At 35.8% G+C, this 18,985-nt stretch overlaps 1 protein-coding gene across 2 annotated transcripts in view; it reads left to right on the top strand.

Annotated features, from left to right (window-relative positions):
- Positions 1-18,704, top strand: part of LOC110461892 — a 39,435-nt gene extending 20,731 nt beyond the window's left edge. The window contains exons 12-17 of one of the 2 annotated variants that reach the window (XM_021515615.1): positions 3,362-3,435; positions 5,987-6,180; positions 6,707-6,790; positions 7,299-7,374; positions 8,329-8,444; positions 18,449-18,704. In XM_021515615.1, coding sequence (XP_021371290.1) covers positions 3,362-3,435; positions 5,987-6,180; positions 6,707-6,790; positions 7,299-7,374; positions 8,329-8,444; positions 18,449-18,587 — 683 coding nt within the window. In that variant the 3' untranslated portion in view covers positions 18,588-18,704. Of the gene's footprint in view, positions 1-3,361; positions 3,436-5,986; positions 6,181-6,706; positions 6,791-7,298; positions 7,375-8,328; positions 8,445-8,814; positions 9,151-18,448 lie in introns of those variants that run through there. The other variant, XM_021515616.1, reaches the window with a different exon arrangement.
- Positions 18,705-18,985: the final 281 nt, after the last annotated feature.

Here is an 18,985-nt window from a genome sequence, read left to right as displayed (position 1 = left end):
CGAAGGCCCTAGGGCTGATATTAGTCGAGGGTTGATTCTGGGTGTGATATGGAAAAAGTCATGTTTTATTCTGTTTATTACATACTTACTAAAAGCTACTATCTTTTGATATTTTTTTTCTTTTGAAATATTGAAAAACGAAAAAAAAATCCAAAAGGGGTGTGATACGGGTTTTGCGGGCTGATACGGGTTTTTGGGTGTGATACGGCGGGGGCTGATACGGCTGTTGGGGTGTGATACGGCGAAGGCTGATATGGGTAAGAGCAATTATTACCCCTTTGAGAAAAATCTAGGAATCTGATTGGTTAAAAACTACAGTGTACCAACCCGCATTCGTAAATCTCAGGGGTTAAACGACAATCTCAGGGGGTATACGGTCATGTCACGTGATTCTCAGCAGTAATACGGTGGAATCACGTGATTTTACAATCACCTGTCTTTGTATCTTGCGGCGGGGCAAGTTTACAAAATGGCAAAACGTTTCGCTTCGCATACTGTNTAGCACATGTGCAATACAGAACGTTGTATTTCATGGTCTGAAAATTGCTTGTATTACATACTTACTAATAAATACGGTTTTTTTTGTATATGCGATACGACACAATATTAGTTACACGGATTTTTGGCAGGGTATACGGGATGGTATGACCCTACAGGATTTCGTATTTCTTTCGGCCTATCGGCCTCAGGAAATACGAAACCCTTTATGGTCATACCATCCCGTATACCCTGCCAAAAATCCGTGTAACTAATATTGTGTCGTATCGCATATACAAAAAAAACCGTATTTATTAGTAAGTATGTAATACAAGCAATTTTCAGACCATGAAATACAACGTTCTGTATTGCACATGTGCTATTCCGTCTTTGCGTATTGCAGAGTTATCTTCTCTTGTGAGCAGGTATTGATTGTTACATCATTGGTTTGTGAGAGTTACGTCATCAAATTTTGAGAAAACGACATAATTTTCTCACACAAACCAATGACGTAACAATCAATCCCTGCTCACAAGAGAAGATAACTCCGCAATACCCAAAGACGGAATACGGAATGTTGTATTTACCTACTAGCCGGACCTACTTTTTATGAGAATCTCCTTGTCATGGAGAACTGAAAAGTTCCCGGTATTTGCAAAAAATATCAAAGTTATAAAATCTTTGTATCGATTTCTACCTTATACGGAAGGTATGTGATAAAAGCTCCGCGCACTCATGAATATATTCGTCCGCGCAATACACTCGTGCTTTCTGATTCGTTAGAAAAACACAAGTGTGTGGTCTTGCATATTTATATTTCAATTAATAAATCAAATATTTGTATTTGGTGTAATTAAATTGTAAATATCAGTGAACGGTTGAATCCTAGTAAACTAGTTTTTAGGTTTTCACAAGTGATACAGATTGAATGTGTACTTTTGCATGATTTTAAACATTTACGAATAATTTAGGTCATCGTGTTATCACACAAATACTGAACCTAAAAGGTTATGATTTTGCTGGTAGCGCGTTGGGAGTCAATACAACCAGTTCATGGATCAGGATAAAATATAAAAGAGGATATTTGATAACGTTTCTCTTTGAATACCATACATATTTCACGTGTATGGCAGACTGTTTTAATATTTTGCACCAGCACAAAAACATATTGATTGAAGTATTCTTCCGCACCCGAGAAATGTAAATAGTTATAACGCAAGATCATTAAATATTCTGTTTCCTGAAAGTTTTTTTTTATGACGTCGACCTGTGATGACGTCACAATACCAATGCCGAACAAGAACATTTTAAGCTATACGGTTATATTAATTATTTTTGTGTTCTTCTTTTTCATCGGTTTAAATCGGAGAAAGTTACCAATAAAAAATCTTATAATTTTCTCACTCTACTGAAAACATTTCCCGATATTTCACCAGTAAAAATATAATATATTTTGTTTAACTGCCTGTTCGTGGCCAAATTAGTACATCAGTAAAATCTTGTTGTTATTGCACTGTAATGCTGAAAAATGAAATAATCAGAACTTACGGTTCTCAGTGACATGCCTGTTTAGTACCATAAAGCATCAGTGTTTATCGCTCAGGGATCAAATTAAAATACGGGGCAAAACACGACAATTTTAACGAATTTTATTGATATTATTTTTTTCAACGAGGAAAACGCCTATAACTTAGGTGATATTTCCATCATTGTCATTTCGTGATTGTTAAATGATATTGAGGCTATTTTCCCCATATTAATTGCCATTAGTATTTTTCGGGCCAACGCAAAAAATGTAAAATTTTGGAAAACTTCCAAGTTAGAGACTCGCAGCAATTTCTCAAGTGACATATTGGGTCTTACCCTCAGGTAATATTCAAATAAAAATGAAGTTGCATGCTGGTGATTTTCTTGACTGAAGAGCCATACCAACTTAAGATGTTTTCATTAGACAGAATGTCATTGTGTTATGGTTATCTTTTAGAGGCACTGGTCGCAACTACAAGATACGTTTTTTTAGCGCAGTATATTTACATATGAAGAAAGTTCCAAGGCTTTTCCAAAACTTATTCCGGACGCTTATCAATTGACCAATGATTTTTTTTTTAATAAATTATTATATTCCTTCAAAATTAATATCAGTAGTATTTATATAATATGAAAATCGTAGCAGACATTCCTTAAAAATTATAATAATCTTCCAGGAATGCAGTGACCACGTTAAAATATTGACCTTCTTGAACTTGAAATCACTGACCCTACAAACTATTCAGCATCATCCGCATACGTGGATCTTTACATGACCAGCAGTGATGGTTTACAAGCTATATGATAGTAGTGGAAAGTTTGATGTTGATACCGGGAACCTTTTCTTTCATGATAGTATCAATTCTTCTTCCCCAACTTATATGTGTGCATGGTGAAGTTTGATTCGATATCCACGGGCTTGCTCCGAATATCACAATTTCTTGGATAGGTGTCAAATGCTGACGGACAAAGTAATAACACACGGTTTAGAGATATGCAGGTTGACTATGGGGCCTTTGGTCGGCATCATGATTCGATGTGCTATATGAAAATCGATATTTTTGATCATGCCGGTATTGTGCCGTGAACTTTTGTTGTCACTTCCCTGGTTCTCCTTTTGAGGGCATGACATGTCTTGGATTTTATCTAGATTTACATGCTGGGTGTTTTCGATGATGCAAAAGACTCTTTTACTTCTGGAACACATTATGTTATCATTCTTTTACTTTTTAATATACCTCTTTTGTCCATAATTTGCCCTAATTTCATATATTTTGAGTTCAAATCACGGCTTAGTTTACTTTTCTGTATTTGCCTTGTTTTATTTGTCGAAATGACTTTGGAGTTTTTATTCCAGCTGACCGATACTGCTGGATACCAACAGAAATCGTGACTGAATCCGGAAACTACAGCAAACAGTCTGACATACAGGTATTGTGTTACGTCTCCTACGTATTACTGTTTCTTTATCCTCTGTCTTACACCTTACACTTAACCCGACATATACACATGTCTAGCTTCTTAACTCGACTTATAGATATTTCCTTACGTAATGTAATTGCCTGACATGTATGACGTACCCGACTTCTACATGTTTAAACGATGTTTTACGTTTCTTAGGTATGCATATATTTCTCTCATTCCTTTGCGTGTATGATAGAATAGTTCTGGGCAATAAAGATGTGTAGGACATTTTGTAACGTCTTTTTTATGTGCGTGATGACACAGGTGGACGCCACAAAATTTGGAAACTCTGATGCAGCGATGTGGAAACTGCCTCCGTAATGAAATCCAAAACTAAAATAATTTATTAATCGGAGTAGTTAGAAAAAAGGTGGAACTTTTGGTGGAATGCCGTATACTAAATCTCGCTGACCATTTCGTTTTGTTCAAAAAGCATAAAGCAATGGTTAATATTTTACAAATATGAACAGATCCAAACACCTTATCAAGGTTTCAGAGGTAATTCTAGCGACAAGAATTATAGAAAAATACTCTTCGGTTGTAGTGTAGGGATTTCAAAAATGGGGCAAAAAATCTTGTCAAATTTCGTGTTTAGCTCAATTTGAAAACCCCACAGGTAGACTTTTTTTTATCTTTAGCCTCTGCATATGAAAAAGTCGTATGGCCATACATCTTAGGCTGAACTGACAAATATGTCCTACACTTTAGACTTACCAATATATCCTTTCACAGGATATGATTACTTTGTACATGTTAAATCTACCAGCACATCTTTACCCAGGGTATACCATGATCGTCTGACGTCTCACACTAGGTGTGGTCTTCATTCCAAGGTAAAATAGCGGTCTGCTTCAATTTGAAACATTTATGTCTACAATTCCTCTTTCGTTAAGAACGATTTGCATGATCCCAACCTATACATATGGGAGCAATTGATAGGGAACAGTAGAACGACAATCAAATGATGTTTGGTTATGTACTCAATTACTGTTTATTGTTTGAAACACCTTACATAATCAATATTTGATACTTCTGTATTCCAAGTAAAGATAAAGTATCTAACAAGTTTTATTGTTATCACCTAGGCTAGTTGATAGTCAAATTCACTTATTAACACTTTCGTAATTGGCATTAAACTAATGCTGATGAATGTCATCTTCACGAACAAAGCGATGCGATCCAATAGGTACGGTACGTCGGGCAAAGTTTGTCCATCACAACGGTAACCTGGTTATACAATCTACACGGCATCCATTACGTACATTTATGGTCTTACTTATCACGCGATCTAAATTCAATTATTGTTGTTGTCATCCAATCTCACACACTGGTAATGTGTATCTGTATGCTTCTCATGCTTCAGAACAATTAGCGTATAGCTTTTTGCTAGCTAATGGTAGAGGCGGAAACCACCAAAGTAGGTTAGGGATAAGCCTTTGAAATATCTATCAGGAAGCATTGTGTTGTTCTTGTTTGAACTACAAGAAGATGTTCATCAAAATAAGTGTAATTTTCATAAATGCTGGACGCAGCTAAGAGTTTATTCATAGTAATAATACACTGTAAGGATATTACCCATGAACTATCAGTATGACCAGTTCCACAAATAGGCTGTTTTCACATACTATGTTCTTGAAGTGACAGAGCATGAACAATGAAATAAATCGGGACTTTCGTCAGCGTTTGTTGATTTGTTAATCTACAAGATAAACCACTGTTACAACACTTTGAAATAAAATATTTCATGATATGTGATACTTTCACAAAAAGCGAGGTCTTTAAAAAGAAAAACTCTATTTAACATATTTTGTTTGTTTGTGTTTGAATGCTTCCTACTGTGTATTAACAGACTGACATGGTGTTGTACCTATAATCCAATAAAATGCCGAATCAATGTGGCTACCGCCTCATCTTCATTTATCAGACAGCCCGAATAATAATTAAATTAGAGTACACATTTGTTTTGTCGTTTCTGATTGTCTTCTCTTCCGAGTTGATTTCGTTGCAGTTGTGCTGTGGATTCGGGGAACAACTGGATCGCAGGTGTATGGACGTCTTAGTTCCGGACATCTATATCCATGGCAACCACAACAACAGCAAAATAACTGAGTTAATACTGTCAATCTTTTCACACATGAAGCTGCTCTCAATGTGTCATTTTAAAATATATGCCAATTGAAACTTGATTTGGAAATTTTTCTGCAGCTTTGATGTTGGTAAATGATAAGCAATTAAAAACTATTTCATAACACATACACGATCATGGTTCACCAAATAATATCATAGATTAAACAAATAGTATCTTGTTAAATGTTAATCAGGTGTTTGTTACAGACTGTATATATAAACTGATTGATTGCTGAGTATAAAGTATAGATAGTACGGTATTGTCCCGGTATTTCATTCTGATTCCTTGATCTTTTCGAGTTTAAAATACTTGCTTGCAAACACCTTATAATAAATGTCCTCGTACGTTGGCGCGGTGGTGCGTCTGCTGTGCGTTTGTGTCTCATTGCAGGTGACTGGTATGTTGTCGTACTACATCATGACCGGAGGGAACCACCCGTATGGAGAAAACAACCTCGCGATTCAGGTCGGCATCCACCAAAACTGGCCGGACATCAAATACCTCGGCGACGAGATCCACGATTTGCTGTCTAACATGCTTTGTATGCCACCGCAAAACCGATCTTGCGTAGGGGATCTGCTCAAGTAAGTCACCTTAAAAAGATATTAGTTTGACACATCATGTCATATAACAAGAGACTCATCAGAAAGCTAATGCATACGGAGAAAGGAAATATCACAAGTTTTACAAAGGCGTCAACATACCAGTGTTGGTCTATTCAATATATTTTAAGCACAAGATACAAAAGAAAGAATCACAAGTTTTGTTTGATAACTAGCAAATAAATAAGATGAATGTATAAGTCTAAAGAAAACAATGCAAGCAACGACTTTTGGACGCTACATGTTTACTGTTGCCCCTAAAGAAACGTGATAACATAACGGAAAATGTTATAGAATAGAAAATATGGAGTTACTGACAACATGATTATGTAGTTTCAATGCTTACGTAAAGGTCAAAACAAAACACAACATCGTAATATTGGTATACTTCAGGTAAGTGTTGAAAACGTATCGAGAGCGTTGGAGTGTGTGAACCTGAAACAAACTTATAACATTCATGGTTGGATAAGGTTTTAGATATAACTCCTGGCTTTAACATTGGTTACAGACATCCTTATTTCTGGGCGAACGAGAAGCGCCTTCGGTTTGTTCTTATCGCTGGCTCGGACGTTCTCCGGGACATGAAACTGGGGTAAGTGTACCGATAGCATAAAACTCTGCAATTAGCTATGTTATAATATCCTCTTATGAGATTCTTACGGTTGATAACGGTGAAAAGTGCTAGTGATATCATTTATCGAACAGTGGGCTTCCTTGTTATCGGAAATTCATTGTTCTAATTAAGGTAACAACTCAAATTGGGTTTAATTATCTCGTCATTTCGCTATTTTCGTATTTAGGAAATCGTTGTATTTGAACAAGCCAACAAATGTTTTTCCTATTTAGGAGAAAAACTGAAATTCCAAAAAATCCAAAATGTTTTACTTTGAATTCCATCAATGAACAAATCGTGTGATATACAGTGATTTTCTTCTGGTCTCATTATGTATTAGACGTCATTTCCTTAATGACGCATTCAAGTATTTTTTTTCCAATATTTCAAATAAACTGAAAACATGATATAATTTCCCCGGATTAAAATGATGTCGTTATGTTTTGTATCAGTAGGCATAACGAGTGTTTTTTTTTCTTTATTTCAGAGTTCCAACCTTCGGTGGTACGGGCGGCACCATGATCGACATCATCAATGCAGTCGGCTGTGACGCAAACGATTGGGTAAGCATGTAAACATGATCTTATGTACTTACATTTTGATATTAAATATTGATAGGAATCATATTTTACATATTGTGTTTTTGCAGTAGTATCATCAATTAACCTTTTAGTCACGATAAATGTGATCAATTTGTATTACTTTCACAGAAATCCGAAACGCAAATACAGTACTGCCAAAAACATTCTTAAAACTGCGGGTTTTGGCCCTTCTTATTATCAGCACAAAATATTCTATAACACCTTCATGGGAATGTGCATTGGTGGTTTTCGTGGTTGAGGTGAAACAGGAGGAGATAATATTATAATGTATGAACTATCCACTATATATACACCGTATATTTGTATAGGGTAGTATATAGAAACAGAAATTCGTGCTAGAGTGTACGCATGCTTGTTTTGTGTTATACAGTCTGTAGAAATGTTCTGCGACCGAACGCTAGTAACATTTAATTGCAGGCCCGAAATGTTCAAAATTTCATATCGATGACGATGAAACAACACAGATTTAATTTGAAATAACTGTTCTTGTAAGGGATCTGCCCTTTAGCATTATATGTACTTTAGTAGGGGATTTCATGTGTAAATAGCTGCTGTATGTGAATGTGATGGTATCGTTTGTATTTGATGATGTACTTGTTATTTGACGCCTCAAACGTTCTGTTTCGGTGTTGTGTACCGTGATAGTGAAGGATAGGGGAGCACATACAACAAAAACACTTGGGTCGCAGTCTGTCGCCTTACCGTCTGTTTTGAAAAGATGCATCATCGCCTACGGAACGTTTCGGGCAAATCAGCATGAGGATCGTGTGCTGTTTTTATGTGGTCATATTTTTATCTCAATAAATGTTGCACTTTAAGATGTTCTTTTGTATCTATCAACTGGAAGGGTGCTTTACAAATATTGTAACTACTACTATTGCAATGTGTAGATGCTGAACGCCTGTTTCTCTGTAGATGTCACAGGTTGACCCAGTAATCATGAAGGAGATGCGGTCGTTCCGTCAGTACAAGAACACTCTAGTGGAGCTGGTCCTTTTCGTTTACAACTGCTGTCTCCACTTCGAAAAAATGTAAGTATATTTAAGCCTCGTGATGTCGAAGTTCCACATATTCTGGTTTATAAAAATATAGCTTTTTTTTTATTTTGAAGTCAAGATGAACAAAATCTATTCTGTTAAGGATACGTTGCGATTGCCTCTGTGTCGTGGTCAGGATGAGCCGGATTTCCCACATATTCTAGTCAAATAATTAACATTGAACTGTACGTCAAGGTCGAGATGATGAGTATATGACAATGAAGTGCCACACAACCAATATTAATCGAGATATTTCAGTTCGTTTTAATGAGACTGGATTGTAATATTGACAAATTTCCCTGTTTTAATTCTACTTAATGGTGGTGGTGGTGGTGGTGGTAAAATGTTGAGTACCTCAACGCAGAAAGCCAGACAACGTTAATATTTCCTACACAGTATGGTACTGGGCAGCAACGGCAAGTATGACAAGTAATACTGTTGTAATGCTGGTTGATGATGAAATTAAAAGTTAAGAACCACCAAAAGAACACACATTCGATGCGTTTAAGTTTAACCAGCTGAAACAGCATCTCTCCAAATATAACCAGATCTTGACACATCTAAAGGAATTACCTAATTTCACACGCATGGATGATACAGGGGATAGTTTATCTTTCTCGTTTTGTACTTGAATAAGCTTTATGTAGATGCTCCAAAAAAGCCACTATGCAGTATTTTATGCCATGCCCATACATTGCCAACGTTAAATGTTTTTCATTTATTATAAATTTATTATAAATTTTAAGACTCATTTCAGCGTGGTTTTAATAAATTTGGTAGGTACATATATAAACTTACAGCTTCATGTGATTATAAGTACAGTGTAAGATGTACACTGAAATAATACATGGGGTTCTATACAAATAACAAACGCCTTATTTTAGAGCTACGAGTTTTATAAACTGGGCTTATGGCGACAATATTACCTGCCAGTGTCATTAAATCAGTTTTAGATCGAGTAAAATGTATTCAATGAGTTGTTTGTACATACATAGGTATAAACGTTGTTAATTTTCAGAGGAAACGTTTTTTATTTTATTTTTTACATAAAAACAGTACATAACCAAACTTCCTAGAACACCCCCTGTTATATTTCTGTGTATTGATATTCTAAAAGTAAGATTCAAAAGATTTGCTTCGCTAAAACAGACAAAAGGCTTTCAGTAGAACATATCTTCAAAGTTTAAAGATAATATCATAGTAACTTTGATGTGGTTTTACATGTTAAAACAAAGAAAACTAATAGTTTACGCTCAGGACCTGACAAAACTTGATCGTGCAAAAATTTAACATTAGCCATTCACATACCATATAGGCATGGTATTAATACGTAATATCGACAGGAAAAGATACGAAATTAAAGTTGCCAGAACTCATTCTTTTATAACCTTTCATGTGTTTGTCACTGTAGATAAAATGTCTCTATTTTCAATCAAGTTGGCAACGACTGGAGAGCTAATAAATGTGGTTGTCACGTTTTAATAAAAACCTTGGTGATATCGATTTGTCGCTACTAAAAATTGGAACTTTTAGCTCGTACATAATTAAATCCAATATAGATCCTGACAAGATAATGATACAGCCAGACGATTGTGCCTACTGTTTGGAGAGGACGTGCTCGGCAGTGTATGCAGTCTATTATAAGTATAATCAAAATGCGCATATCGTGTTAGGTGAGCATTTAACCCAATCAGCTGTGTCTGTAGGCCGTGTATTAACCTGTGTTTTATACCGAACTGTGTCAAGTGTGGTTAATCCACACAACTTTACACCGGTTATTATATACCGGCGTAATTCTGTAGTTACAGATAATGATTCAATTTTGTATTAAGACCGCTATAAAACTGAACCAACTTAACGTTTTTACATAGACGGCTTTGTTAATAATGAAATATTTCCATTTTGATACGTGTCAGTGTGGCAAATGAAACGAAGACAAAACTGGAAAATATATAATTGAGCCGCCGGCTGGGATTTGGGTCCTTAACTTCTAGCTAATGAAAAGGGAGAAAAACGGGAATTCCGACAGACGTCATATTTCTATTCTATTTCTGTTTCGCGCGGAAACGGAAATCTCACTTGTTTTACAAAAATGTACTATATAACTTGTATTATTCACAAAACATATACATATAATGTAACTACTGAAACTAGAAAGCTATCTCTTAATTATTCAAACAATATCATACACTTTAGATATCAATAATTAATCAAATTGACTTAAATATCCAAGCGACAGGGATTTCCGTTTTCTGGTGCTCACACTTCCGGTAGATTGTTTACATTCGCTATGGAAGATGACAGACACAGTGGCTGCGTTTAAACTTGTGAGATGTAGCAGCCTATCTTCCACCCAATTTAAAGTATATGAATTTATGTGATAGTGTGATCGCTGCAGAGCTAGACGATCTGTTCAGTCACTTCTTTCCCGTTTCTTCGGCTAGTAATCGTGCTAAATGTTGGCCAAGTTCTGGCGTGTGGGACAAGGGGGTGCAGGCTAACTTGCACGTCTACATTTATACAATGTGACTTGCAGTTTCAAAACACAAATAAGTCAATCGACAAGTCATGTCGAGGATGTAAGGACGCATTTTTGATGCAGTTCTTCGGATGCATGGGAACACTTAATACTAATATTAATACCCGGCCTCCTCTGCCCCGATTAAAAAAATGTCGTCGTCAGAAAGCTACGTTACCGCAGCTAGGGAACACCCAGAAGAAAGAAAAACATGCTGTAAAATATGAGGTATGTAAACATTAAGAAAAATATGTGTATTTTTTATTGTATAATGAGATAAATGACCAAATGCTTTTAATGAATAGAAAGCGACAAATGTCGCCAGACAAAAACTATAAAAATACCGAATAAAGTAAGCGACATCAGAAGATTTGTTGTTAATATGACTATAATACACCTTTATATCAAATTTCAATTTGATATTTAAAAAATTGACCGAGTTATGATGAATTGAATTTTACGATCTGCGGCGTGGCAAGTGTGTGTAATAACCTGTAAAGTTAAGAAAGCGTCACTAGACAATATCTTTAAAAACTCTTACTAAAGTAAGCGACATCAGAGGATATGTTATGAATAAGACTTTTATTGATATATACTCCAAATTTTAGGTAGATATATGAAAAAACGACCGAGTTATGGTGAATTTATTTTTTACGATTGGCGTCGTGGAACACGTGTGCGAATTGAACTCCGCAGATCGTGAAGCGTCTTCAAACTATATCCCTATTTTTTTTTTTATAAAAGTAAGCAACATCAGACGATATGTTATTCATATGACTATAACCACGGACTTAGATAATTCCGTGCTATAACACACTTTTATACCAAATTTCAGTTTGATATTTGAAAACATTGACAGAGTTATCGTGAGATAAATTTTACGATGTACATGTAAAAGTATGAAAATTTACAGCGTATCACACATGTTAATCCGAATTATTCTGAAGTTTTATCGACTTTTTTCATACCGGTCTGTCGTCGATTAACGTCAGAACTCCGGCCCTCTATAATATGCGGTAAATATGCGACCCGCGCCCGGAGCGCACTTCAAACTGATATTTTAGAAACAAATCGTCACTTTCACACACATGTCGCACATGGATCGAAAGCTCTGTTCTTTATGTACAAGATGAACATACATAGCATGCCTCAACCAATACAATCACTAAAAACATATTTCTTCAAACTTACTCTGTTTTACTCTAGTTTTTTGGTAGCCCCGCCTTCTAATGTCACATGACTAAAATCTCGCCGGCCTACGTCATAATGTTGGTATTTCGAGATCTCGTCAAGTCATGTGACATTGCTCATGGCCTAATTTCCATTAAAAAAATGGGTTGGTATAGAAAACGTTGGAAAATACTTTTCGTAATGTTTTTTGAAACATGTTATTGATACCACCTAGTGTATAAAGAATAGATCTTTCGATCCATGTGGGACATGTGTATGAAAGTGACGATTTGTTTCTAAAGTATCAGTTTGAAGTGCGCTCCGGGCGCGGGTCGCATATTTCCCGCATATTATAGAGGGCCGGAGTTCTGACGTTAATCGACAACAGACCGATATTAAAAAAGTCGATAAAACGTCAGAATAATTCGGACTACACACATGTGTGCACACATATATAAGGACTTCGCATAGCTGAACACGGCCACTCCGGATTATATTGGTGTGTAAACACTGGTTTAGCATTTTGTTTGTTTTATTATTTGTTGTTTTCCTCATCATAATGGATGATTTTATTTCAGTTCCATGGATGATTTTTTTCCAGTTCCATTCTTTGTAGAAGTTATCAGACCGCTACGGACTCTTTGTCCGTAATATATGTTCGTGTGACTATATATATGTAATGTGTTTTAAAACATATAAAAACTGCGTTTTTATTTGTAGACTTATAAATAAAAATAAGATAAAAAATAACTTTTAATAAAGCTTAATGCTTAATACCGTCTGTTTTTTCATATTTTTAGCGATTCCTGCGGTATTGTTAACATATCATTCGTAGAAGTAAAAACAAAAGTCGGTTTTCTAGCACACATGTTTTGGGAACTTTTAACTTTTAGAGCTTTATCAAATGTTGACAATTCCCGCAAGACAACTAAGCTGGAAATTTTGCGCGTGCGCGGCCAGTTCATAGGCACTGGTACCAACGACCATCAAAGGTATTGCGATTGTTGCATGCTGAAAAAGCTCGGGAACTCATTTTTCTACGTACACCATGCACGAGCTTAGACTTAATTTTTATTACGTGGTAAATCATAGTATTGAGACTGATGAATAGTATAAAGTACATAAACCCTGAATTCGATCGGGAATTTCATAAGTTTGAAACTTGAGCATGTGATTCATTGATTTGCAATTGTTGTTTTTCAATCTTTTTTGTAAAACACCCTCGCGCTTGATCGTTGGTAAAATCTTTTCTGACCAATATGTCTCTATACGTGTTCTATACGACTCATCAATCTTTAGCGAGATAGTAATGGATTTCATATCAAATATCAATTCATCAAACTTTTCTTTTGTTATTTTGCCATAGATTATGCATAAACTGAACTTTTTAGGGGCACCATCTTGTTTAATATAAAGTAATATAGAGGTCTCATTGTTAACGTAATTGATTATACCATCACATGCACAACAGCATGTCAGTGAATCAATGTTTATGCAGCAATATGATCCGGGCTGGTCGTATTCAGCTATACGGTCGAAGTCCTACTTACATGTAGACATATGTGACACGCCGAGAGGTTCATGCTCATAAAACTTAAATACCCCACGGTAACTCGGTAATTTAGCCCCCTGAAATCTAGTCCGAATTATTCTGACGTTTTATCGACTTTTTTAATATCGGTCTGTCGTCGATTAACGTCAGAACTCCGGCCCTCTATAATATGCGGGAAATATGCGACCCGCGCCCGGAGCGCACTTCAAACTGATATTTATATACCAGGTATATATAAATTGGTTTTTAATGCATATACTTTCTGTTGATATGTATATTAAATGTTCATTTTAGGGGAACTAAAAGTGAAACCTGCACTTGGCGGGGAGGAGACTGATGTGAGACCAGTTATGATAGGCAAAGCCATTCCTGAAGGTTTTCTAGAAAGTGGTGATAAAGGCCAGGGACCTTCTCTGCCTACACTAGATGTAATTAAGCGCATATTGGTGATCTATCCAAACAAAGGAATGATGACATACTGTGTTTAAAATCTACTTTTTAGACTAATAGTGCATTTAAGTGACTATATATTCAGTCCATTTGTACTGGCCTAAGGACGGTCTTTCTGTGGATGTACAAGTTTTCTAGGGTTTTCATCATGTCAAAGTGTTTACTGGAGGTAGAAGGTGAGGCCAAAATGTGCAGTGATGTGATTTGAGTATTGAAATTTTCCTTGGCCAATAAATTGATGAGAAATGAACAGTTATTTATTATCTACAAAAAAAAACCAGTATTGAATACAGGAAAAACATATTCTGTGCCTTAACTAAACTGACTGTTTTGTTTTCTGAAAATGATGTTTAACAAATTTTTGAGAAAAACAATCACTAAATTAAAACAGCAAGATTTTTAACTTTTTCATTCAAATGAAAAATGGTACTGTTGGAACAAGTGACCTCATCAACCTCCAATATTTACATGGGGAAAGTCTGAGGCTAAGTATACCAGCATATTCAACTAAAATAGAATGGTCAAATACTTATTACACATGATTATACTGTACTGAGTGGTTGGATGGTGAAGTGGATAGCGCACTTGCCTTTCACCAAGGCGGCCGGGGTTCAATTCCCCAACCAGACGGGAACAGATATAGGGTCACCTGCCCGATCCCGTTGGTTTTCTCTGGGTACCCAGTTTCCTCCAATAACCCCCCCCCCCAAAAAAAATTTAAAATAATATATAAGCTGAAATATGTTGTTTCATATTGTTGTAAAATAAATAAAGTTTATCTTTAATTCCTGTACGAGTTTTGACCAAAGTGTCGTAAGAATATATACGCTAAAGAGAAATAAAAATTGCAATTAATCCGTAACACAGAAAGCCATGATTTTCTTGATTTGTTTTCTTCGTTGCATTTTTTAGATATTATCTCTTCAATACATTAAAAACTCGTTGAGCTGGGCATGACTGACATTCAAAGTTGCGACGTAAAAGACAGTGACCACGCTTGCAACGTCAAATCTCTATTTTATTTCATGTATGTCATGGTCATTACAAAGTGGTATAGATTTGTGAATACTGATTCAAGATTTTGTCGTAAACATATTTTTGTCACAGCTATAACCGGTAGAAAACTGTAGAGATGTTAGTCTTCAAAGTTCAAAAGTACAGAAGTATTATTTGTACCATGGTCATATGGAACCCTATTTGTTTTACATTTCAGTATTTGTGTATGACTTAACCCTTTACACTCATGCTCAAACCCTAACCCTAACTTCTGGAGTGAAGCCAGAAATAAGCAGTTAAAATTAATATACATATGTTACCCGCCGGTATCAATCTTAAAAGTAACGTTAGAAATTATGACGTTGCAAGCGACGTCAAAAGTCGTATAGCATACTTCTATGTATGACGTATCTTTAAAGTGGCGTCAAATCATCAAATATTGACGGACTGACATATTTTTTTTTATATCATTGTGATCAGAAATGTCTCTAGATTTCGAAATCATAAAAATCACAATATTGATTTTTTACTGCTTAAGGACCCTAATCGCAGCCGGCGGCTCAACTCCTTTTTCTTTTTCTCAGTAGTAACGCTATATTCTGTAATTATTTGCTGAATAGTCTAATAATTGACACAAGAACATTCTGATTGTGTTCCCGTTTTAGCACTTGGTGAGTTCTCTGTCAATATCTAACGTGAAAATACGGTAAACGACGTCACAAAAAAGAAAAAAAATACTGACGGCAGATGACGTCATATTTTGCTTCGGGCCATTGACATAGAAAGTATTGCTTTTCGCCACAACTTCCTGTTAGTGATTGGAGAAACAATCACTCCCGACTTTGGGAGTAAGACACAACCATCGGGGGAAGATTTTTAAATTTCCAGTCCAGATTTATTGAGTGCCTTATTCTCTGTAACAAACAATGAAATCTAAAATGGCAATAGTTTCCTTATTGTTGTATTGTTGCGCGGTCTAAGATCTACTCAAACTGGTATCACGTTTTATGGTCCATTTCTCCGTGATGATGTAGCCCTAAAGGCCATCACAGTTTTTGGTTCCGTCCATCAATTCTTGGTCTAAGCCATTGCCGCTTTTAGACATAAGATCAGTAGACAACTTAGCGATCCGTTTCACGGGAAAACATTTCCATATCGATTTGAAACAGGGATAGATCCTATCCGTTGGTTGTAAATCATAAATACTTCTAACTTTATATTTGATTTCTGAATATGTTATTGTATATGTATACATACAATAGGAAATTGGCATCAGGCAAAGCCTATTAAAGCTCTCTGCTTAAAGTATAAATGGTACACACATATATTGATAAGAGAAATAGACAATCTAGTATAGAGTATACAAATATAACCACGAAACTGTATTTGTTATTTTTGAATTTGTTGTAATGCAAAACGAGGGTTGCAACAAATGACAGTCAGTTGGTAAGACATGAACCGGGATTCCAGCACTGATATTGCCCACCTTTCTGAGCTTGATCTCTCAATACCATTGACAGATCGACCAACACCCGCAAGAACAACGTATAGATAAGAAAATAATATCAAATAAAATACTCTTACTCGGTTGTGAAACATGAATTCATCCTAACTGCTTGGTGTGAAACCGGCGAGTTGGCCTTAGTATATGAATTTGATCTGGGCCCGTATTCATGAAACAGTTCTTATGACCTAGCATAGTTTCTGTGCTCAAGCCGACATTCTTGTAACTCGCTTAAATCATGTAACACTGTCAAAAAGTCAAGTATAAACACTACATTCGGCTTTAAGTCCTATCAAATTTCTTAAATATCATTGACAACACATGGCTTTTTAAAAATAAATTATCATTGGCGAGCCGAAAGAAATTGGGCTCTGAGAACAGAATCTTGGTTTGAGCATGAGACCGTTCTCATGAATGCGGGTCCAGGATTTATTCCACAGGATACGAAAAGATGTGTGTTGCGTAAAATACTTTATTATATGCTTGAACATTTCTTTCAATCACATTGGCACATTGGCCGGATCCTACACACGCGACCAGTCCTCAAAAAGTCATGTAGACTGGTTATCCGGTGAATATCGATTTCTAAAAATAACCTACATGAATATTCCCCGCAACAGTCGTAACGCATGCGCAGTTAGACCGGAACGCGATGTGTCAGACGACAACAGAAGATACTCGAACATAAAGATGCTGTTAAAATAAAAAGGCCATCAAACACGCACTGCGTGTCCTCCATACTTATCTTAAGGAAAAGAACATTGACGATGTCTTCGAAAACTACGAGCCGAATTGTTGGATAAATTTTACACGGAGGCTCGTTTCAGTGAAGTGAACTATACACACTTTTATTGTTGAAGCATATATAAGAAAACAGTTATAGGCTTTTGTGCTGTTAAATATGATGTGATATGAAAATTTAAAACGTGATATTAACCGAGGCGAATGTCACATTTTCAGGTTCATATCACATCATATTCGCTTCGGTCAATATCACATGTTCAGGTTCATATCACATCATATTCACGAGCACAAAAGTCCATAATTGTAAAGAATTCATGTTGTGTTCGACTCGGAAAAAAACAATGTGAATAAATGGAAAATTGTAAGGAATGGGTATAATGGTAAATTGTAAGGAATGGGTATAATGGTGTATCTTGCAGATTTGAACTGTTTACCGACGTTGAGGAAACGATTATTTTTCCAAGTGGTTGGGAATTGTGTAAATTAAAGTATTTGTTGAGATATTTAATTTCACGGCCTAATCCACTTACCATTTTCCTGCATGAACTATTTAACTTTCATGTAGAAATAAATGACAGCTGGCTAATCAAGTGACATCTAATGGAGAACTGCGAGTGTGCCCAAATAAATGTAACAGCCAGACCTACCGTTAGTTTTTCCAGTGTGAAATTTACTTTTGCAAGTCAAAGACTTTTACATTTGTGAGTCATTATCAACATAGGATTATTGTTAGTTTAGCATTTTTTAAGTCTTCAAACTTGACATGTCTTCTTGACCAAAAGAAAGCACATATAAGCCAACCAGCTCAGATGAAATATTGTTTGGTGGTCCAACTAGTATATACCAGCATTGTGACTGCATCGCAGAAATACTCGATTGTTGACGATTATTTAAGGCATTATGTACAAGAGTTTATCAGTGTGATTTGTATCATATTCCACTAAAACAAAATCATTGGATGACATGGCAGGCTACAGCTGATTGATGAAATGTATTCATGGTTTAGTTTCATGTTGACATCTTTTTCCGGTTAACGTGACTGGATATTGTTTTCTACTTGTCAGGTCTGAAGAAGCGCGAGACGTACTGGACGAACCCTGCAAATACTTCCTGTCCAAATTTCCAACACTCTTCATGTCTGTGTTCAGCGCCATCAAGAGCTCTGACAGATCCGAGAAGATATGCTATAAACCGTTTTTCTGAAGTGTTACTAGTTCTCTGTCCAGTGGAGGCTTACGTCATGGGAATAGCCAATATCGATCTATAAATCAATATTTGTATCAGCATGAAGAAAAGGAGCACAATAAAAATCATTATTAATTACTTTTCATTAGTTTTAAATAATCGTGGACGGGGTTGTGAGATCGACCGACAACACGTAACAAGATCCTTCAGAGTGATTATAACTTTGTATAACAGTTATTATTTTCTGTATGCTTAGGAGCAACCAGAATGATGGAAATAATATTTGAAAAGTCTTTTGATTTTACAATTTATATGTTAAAAATCACAACTAAAATAAACATACAGAAAACAAATTGCATTTCTCGGTGATGTCTTTATTTCCCCCTAGCTTTATAATAGTTCAATGAAAACAATTC

Source organism: Mizuhopecten yessoensis, unplaced genomic scaffold, assembly GCF_002113885.1.
Source record: "Mizuhopecten yessoensis strain PY_sf001 unplaced genomic scaffold, ASM211388v2 scaffold10703, whole genome shotgun sequence".
Lineage (NCBI taxonomy): Eukaryota > Metazoa > Mollusca > Bivalvia > Pectinida > Pectinidae > Mizuhopecten > Mizuhopecten yessoensis.
Note: the sequence above shows the minus strand (reverse complement) of the source record. Positions and strands in the feature narration are given on the sequence as shown.